The sequence below is a fragment of the Zingiber officinale genome, chromosome 1B (assembly GCF_018446385.1).
Source record: "Zingiber officinale cultivar Zhangliang chromosome 1B, Zo_v1.1, whole genome shotgun sequence".
NCBI lineage: Eukaryota > Viridiplantae > Streptophyta > Magnoliopsida > Zingiberales > Zingiberaceae > Zingiber > Zingiber officinale.
Window position 1 is genome coordinate 97,059,531 of NC_055986.1, and position 7,280 is coordinate 97,066,810.

The 7,280-nt window shown below is 40.5% G+C and overlaps 1 protein-coding gene across 1 annotated transcript; it reads left to right on the top strand.

Annotated features, from left to right (window-relative positions):
- Positions 1-5,695: 5,695 nt before the first annotated feature.
- On the top strand, positions 5,696-6,811 carry LOC122040228 (pentatricopeptide repeat-containing protein At3g13150-like). The gene has a single exon (XM_042599568.1). It carries the CDS (start codon positions 5,696-5,698, stop codon positions 6,809-6,811), a length of 1,116 nt encoding a protein of 371 aa, XP_042455502.1.
- Positions 6,812-7,280: the final 469 nt, after the last annotated feature.

A 7,280-nucleotide genomic window follows, 5' to 3' on the forward strand; every position in this document is an offset into this window, starting at 1 on the left:
GCAGCCTTTTGGGAGGTAGTGCCGCTGACATGCGACATGGTCAGATAGAAGATCGTACGATGGAAGCTTCCACTGTCACTTCAGAGATATGCTAGGCCCGTTAAGGTACTATGTCAGGGACATTTTACTGACACGTCTTTTCAGGGAAAATTTTGAGAAGCGTGCATACCTTGGAAAGCGTGCACGCACGCTCAAGAGCTCTATATAAAAGGGGGTCTAAGCTTCAGCGGAGGTAGGCACACTACTGTTGCTGCTACTGTTTACTCGTTTCTTTGCTCTGCTTCCACATTCATCGTCGTTGACTGACTTTAGCGTCGGAGGGCTAACACCAGGACCCCTTCCTTGGTTTGGCACTGACGTGGTCTGTGGTTGCAGGTCCGAGTGGAGTCTACTAACGGTCAGCAAAAGTGTCATATCTTCAGTTTCCGTCTCTTCGACTTACAAACAGGATCACTAATGATGTTTGAAAGATTTTTTGTTTTTGATTCTTGCATTACATAATAAATTGTAAACTGGCTTCCATGTCCTTGGGATCTAAGTCAATAGTGTGATAAGCTTTTTCAGAAAGTTTTTTGTTTTTTTGTTTTTTTTTCCTTATGAGGAAATTGATTATAAGGTTGCCAGCAACTAGTTACATTAGGTGGGACAGTCGAGACTAAACAATAGTGGAAGAAGCATGTGAAACATCTTAGAAGTGTATGCTGCCACAATCTGTTGAGATGGCACTCCTTTTATCCTATTTGGAAAGCTTTTCATGTTCATCAATTTTTTATTCTTCTTGGTGACCGACTCGTTATAGGGTTCATTCTGCCTGCTTAGGTGAGAAAATTATCCCATAAACTCGTGAACTCTACTAGCAGCCTAAAATGCTTAAGCCCATGTTACTAGTAGTCCATCCATTTAAAAGCCTATAAATCCTCTCTATCAACCAACAACTCACAAGGTAGGGTTAAACTAGATGTGTCAGAATGTCAAGACCCCAATCCAATTCAGCCTAAAATCATCACTAATCAGTGGCATGTGAGAGGCGCAATGGTGGTTACTTCACACAGGTTGCCCTTCTAACACTTCACCATGTTTAGGATTAGGTTTGAACTAATATGTCACAACCACTTAGATGAGAAAACTTTAGATGACAGATCTGATCTATTAAATTATGAGGCTAAACCATCAGCCCGAAATGCTTAAGCTTTAATAGTAGCTCACCCATCCAAGCTTGTTCCTCTCTATAAATGGACAACTCTCAATGCGAGTCTAAATTTGGGGTGTCACACAACTACTAATAATTCTTTAATCATTCCGTAGGTATACTGGAACTGTACGACTTAATGTTAAGTTGAATATACTAAGGATGTGTTTGGTTCAAGGTTATCGCTGATAACCTTGATAGGTTATCAACAAAAACCTTGTTTGATTTTGGTAATGAGTGATTCCTGGTAATGAGTGATTCCCGTCACGTCAGCAATTTGAGAATACATCTAGGAATCAGAAAACCTTAGAAACCTTAAGTTTTCTACGATTTCGGGGTTATCGATATTTTTTCCCAAAATTACCCTTTGAGATGAGGAGATGAGCAAGAGTAAATTACGAGGGACGAGATCTTCTTCCGCCTTCTCCCCTTAGATCTCCTCCACGAGATCTTCTTACCCTTCGACTTCTGCCTTCTCCCCTTCGATCTCCTCCGCGAGATCTTCTTCCGCTTCGCCCTACCGGAGGTTCTCCATGTTTGATCCGTCTCCAAGGCACCCGCTCTGTTGTGTCCGCTCACGACTTCCGCCGCCTCTATGAGGGACGCTTTGATCAGGCAGTGGATAGCTCTTCAACTGCAAGAAGAGGCCCCCTAGGGATTCAATGACAGCTTCGGTCAGTGGTTCAAGATCCCCTTCGTGAGCGAGGTCGTTGCCCTCGGCAAGGACCTCTACTTCCTCCCTGCCTCCAAGGGCATCTTCCTTTTTGCCTCCAACAGCCATAGCGAGCTCGTCGCAGTCAACATCGCCACACACTTCGTGCGGTGGATCCCTTCGGCGTCGATCACTTTCCTTTTTGCCTCCAACAGCGGTCACAAGCTCGTCCCAGTCAACATGGGGTCGTGTCGATCACTTTCCTTTTTGCTTCCCCTTCGTGGAGATTGTTCATAACCATTCTGTGCTTTTCAAGTACCAATCGAAACTGATTCGTGGGGTGTCGATGGCTTGCGGAGGAGGCGACGTTGCTGCCTGGGAGAAAGAAGATGCCGACATGGAAAAATTGTAGGGGTGTCAAAAATGAACCCGACCCGACGACCCAACCCGAGTCGACCCGAAAAAAATCAGGTTCGGGTTGGGCAATTTTCGGGTTCGGATCGGGTTCGGGTTGGAGAGTTAAAATTTTTTGGGTTGGGTCGGGTCGGGTTCGGGTTGACCCGGGTTGACTTAAATATAGGGTTTTGTGGGATTTTTGGGGTTAAATCAAATTTTATTTTAAAAATTTAGATGTTTTTATGTATATTAATATCATGTTTGTATGATAATGATGAAGTATTAAGATAAAAGTGAAGAATTATAGGAAAAATAGCCCAAAAAAATCGTTTTGAATCGGATTTTTGGGTTATATGGGTCGGGTTCGGGTTGATCGGGTTTAGGTGTTTTGGGTTGAACTCGGGTTCGGGTCGGGTTCGAGTTGGGTTAAAAAAAAAAAAAAAAACTCAACCCGACCCAACTCGACCTAACCCATCCGAATTGACACCCCTAAAAAATTGGGCATGAGGGAGAAGCACAGTAGAAAGGTAAGCATATTAAAAAATTTAATTACATATCTTATCTGAATATATATAAATTTAAAGTATATATAATTAGTTAATGACATATCTAATCATATTTAATATATATATAAATTTATTTTAAATTTTAAAATTATAAATCAATTTTATTTATTTATTATATATATTATCAACTTATAAATTAATAATATTATAATAATTTAATTTAATCTAAAAAAAATAATCATATAATTGAACCAGGGATAATGTAGTAAATGTTAAGTTAGATTATATCATTACTTAGATTGAACCAAACAAGATTAGGATTATATTTTATTCCCCATAATCTTGGTTATGTGATTACCAAGTAATCACATAACCAAAATTATACTTGATAATTTGAACCAAATACATCCTAAGAATAATGTTTAACTATTTTTTTCTCTTGAATTCGCTACCTAATCTTTATAATTAAAAATTCTGAATTGAGGATCCCTACTGTTTTTGGGTAAGTAGAACAGCTAAGGTAGCCTCAATACAGTTCTGCCATGTCATGCTTAAGAATGATCTTGAAGAGATCCATAATACTTCTATGTAACCTGGAATCCCTCTTGTGCATGTTTTATTCCAAATAAGCAGAAGATCATCAATACAGCTTTGTAACTCCTGGGATAAAGTAAGGTTCTAAAGCCTAATTTTGTCACTTGCAATCCATTTAGAGAACTGTTCTAATGACTTGTATTTATCTTATGCTAATTCATATTTGTCATGGTAGATTTGTTTATTGCAAAACATATTGTTCTTCAACCCTAGTTTCATTAAATCACAAGTAGTTAACCGATATTCCAATCATTGTTCTAGTTTATCTGTTTGACTGACGTTTTCATTTTTCTCTTCCTTTTCTTATCTAATTTGATGATGATCTTGAGCCTGCATTTCCAGCAAACAGACCTTCAATCATTTTTTAAATTGATCGATCCTCAGAATCATTGAAAGTCAGAGAAGAGAGCATGTTTTCTCTTGAGGACCTTGGAAAGTTTGCTTCACAAAATCAGCTTTCCTATCAAACAGATGGACAAAAAAATAAGAGAAACATTGGTATTTCTTGTGAAGAAGCTGTCTGTAGAGCATGGAGCAGAAATGTGCCCATTTCCTCTGGTCATCTTAACTAGAAAAGCTTCTCCCAAAATTATGAAAATCCAGGATAATATGGCTATTATGATAGTCAATGAAGGGAAGGGAATTTCTCTGCAAAGCACTGCCCTTGAAAATCACATCAACCCTGTTTATGATGTTCCAATTACTTCAGAAAGAAAATCCAAGAGTTAAAGAAACTAAAATAAGTGAAGTAGCAAAGAAAGCCGGTTTTGAGCTCTTACCTGATGATTTTGATGTGCAAACCCTAGAATCTCCCATTCCACATAATGGTGGTGATCAATTCAGCGAAGTGATTATGACTTCAATCACCTTGCTAAATGATCCTCAGGAACCTACTGACAGTCATCATGATGCAAACAGTGGGTTATTAAGGATAAAGGAAGTAGAATTGAAAATGAAGGTAAGCAATCTGTGTATCGAGATGTTGATATTTTTGAACCTGATGAAGTGACTCTTGGTGGGCGTGAGTATGCTAAACCATTAACTGAATCTATCAAAGAAGTTCCTGATAAATGTGATTCAAAGGAAACACTGGTTTGCAAGGGTGACCAAATTTATGAACACGAGGAAGCAATATTGACATATAACGATGAACATCTTGTTTTCTGGGAACAGAGGGACACCTTCGACAAGAGGAAGCTAATAAAACTGATCCTGCACCAACCACACCAACTTCCAATCATCATCTTGAGACAGATTTTGGCGGTTCTTCAGTTCTTGCTGTAGAGAATGACATAGAAATCACTGAAACATCCATAACATTACAAAAACTAAATGATCAAGGTTATTAGCACCATCCTTTTTTAGGTTCATTTTTCTTTTGCAGATGGTAATTATCAGTTGCTAAGAACCTTAACTACAGGTTCCAGGATTCCAACCATAGTAATTCTTGATCCTTTTCAGCAGGAGCACTTTGTACTTCCACCTGTTTGGAATCGAATTCCTATGGTAATTGGAATTCAATTCATAGTTTGGAATGAAATTTTGAGATGGATTTGATATGGAATTTAATTCCAATTCCATTCAAAACGGGAACAGTAAATCAGACCTCAAATGATCAGATTTGGATAGAGAATTTTTCATGAACAACTAAAATTACTTAATTGCTCTTTTAATTAAAACTCTTTTTCTTATCTGCCGACTCTCTTGTTTTCTCTTGTCTTTCTCTCGTGCGCCGTTTCTCCTTGCGCCGAAAACTTCTCCTTGCACCGTTTCTCCCGTGCGCCACCTTCTTCATATTACTGTCTTAACTGTGCGATCCCTTCTTCCTATTCTCTAATAATTAACTTGATTATTAAATGGTTAGTTATGAGGATAAAATGGTAAATGTATAAGAATGAAATTCAATTCAAATAAATTCCAAATTAAGGAATTCAATTCAATTCTATTATTCAATAATCCATTCCAAACATAAGAATTGAATTCAATTTCGGCCAGAATTCAATTCCGATCAAAATTCAATTCAATTCCTTCACTTAAGTTGTTTCCAAATAGGATGTTCATGAGGAAATAGATATTAGCTACCCTTTTGTAGTTGATTTTCTAAAAAAAAAAAATATCTAAATAAAAATCTTATTCCATGTCAACACTCAAAATCACCAATTTCTAGGGAGATGCCAAAGCCTCCATTTGTGAAGTTAGGTTATCATAAAGTTGATTTCATACCTTAAGTTACTAGTACCACCTTTTGCGATCCCTATATAAATCAGCAACAAGCGATCGAACGTCGATCCCTATGAGTTCGCCCTCTAAATCCCGACCCCTAACTTCACACTTGGATCCATCGCCTCCATTTCTCCCATGGCAGGCGCTGCCTGCTCCTCTCTTCTTGTCCGCCGTCGTCCCGCCGACCTCTCTTCCATCCTCCGATCGGCCTTCCGCGCCTTCTCTGCTCATGCCAACGCACCCGCCTCCACCGGTCTGGACACCATCTGTGCCGTCCAATGCGCCATCCTCTCCGAATCCGACCCCGACCGCATCGCCGATCTCTTCCAATCCGCTGCGCACCTTCCCCACTTCTACGCTCGCGGTCACCGCCGCATCTTCTTCCTCACTGTCGACAAGCTCGCCCGCGCCAACCGCCCTGACCTCGTCGACCGCCTTCTGTCCCCGCTCCTATCCGACGTCAAGTGTCCCCAAAGCGAGGGTTTTATCATCCGCCTCATCTCTCTCTACTCTTCTGCGGGCATGCTCGATCACGCCAAAGCCACCTTCAATCGTATCCCTCATCTCCTTGGTCGGTCCGGCTCCGACAAATCCCTATCTGCCCTCCTTTTCGGTTACTACCGCAATCGTCGGTTTGACCTCGTCATCAAGACCTTTAACCATGCACCAAAGCAGCTGGGCGTCGTTCCTGGAATAGGCTCATATAATGTCCTCCTTCAGACATTGCGCCAAAAAAATGATCTTGAAACTGCACGCAATGTGATTGATGGAATGGCTGAGAAAGGAATTACCCCGGATATCATCTCTTTCAATACTCTTTTGAGCGGCTACTTAAAAAATGGAGAAGATGATCGATTTGATGAAATTCTTGAGCAAATCTCGAGTGCGGGATTGGAGCCTAATGTTGTTACCTGCAATTGTAGGATATCCAAGTTCTGTCGAAATTCAGAGACGTCCAAGGCACAGGAGTTACTGGATCTGATGGTTTCCAAGGGTATCCACCCGAACTTCATAACTTTTAGGACCATAATTAGTGGATACTTGGCAGAAGGAGATCGATATGCTGCATTGGAGGTGCACAAGAGGATGGAGGTCATGAAGAGGACGAACGAGAGTAAGGGAGTGTCACCTAATGCATATATTAGTAAGTGCTTAAATTGGCTTTATTATTGCATGTTTGGTTCAAGTATTCTTATGTCTAGGAATGAATTTGGAACAAATATTTGTTCTCTTGGAATTCTTGTTCCTTAATTTATCAAGAATGATTCACGAATGCTTATTCTTCCTGATTCCAATTCATACTTATTCCCATTCATCCTGAACTCCCCAATCCTTGAACTTAACTCTTGAAACCTCATGAACTCTTTTGGCACCCTCATCTCCCCATCATTGCCCAAAATTCCCTCTGAACTCATCACTTCCCCTATACTATCGTCGCCACTTCTTCTGCCGACTTGAGTTTCTCCCTGCTCAAATCCTATTGTTGTTGTTCAATCTCGACCTTCCTGTTTCACACCCCTAGCAGACTTCACCTCTAACATCCAAGTTCAACCCTCCATTGTAGATCCCACAACCATCATAGCAGAAGAAATGAGCTTGCTTGCCCTTGGCCACCCCAGATCCACCGAAATCGTCTCTTTCAGAATTTGAACCCTCTAGGGAAGCAATTTCTCTAGCGGGATTGGTGGGTCGCAATGGTGGTTGTGCCGGGTTGGCAACA

Coding starts and splice junctions, on each gene's coding strand:
- LOC122040228 (XM_042599568.1), top strand. CDS start 5,696: ATGGCAGGCGCTGCCTGCTCCTCTCTTCTTGTCCGCCGTCGTCCCGCC.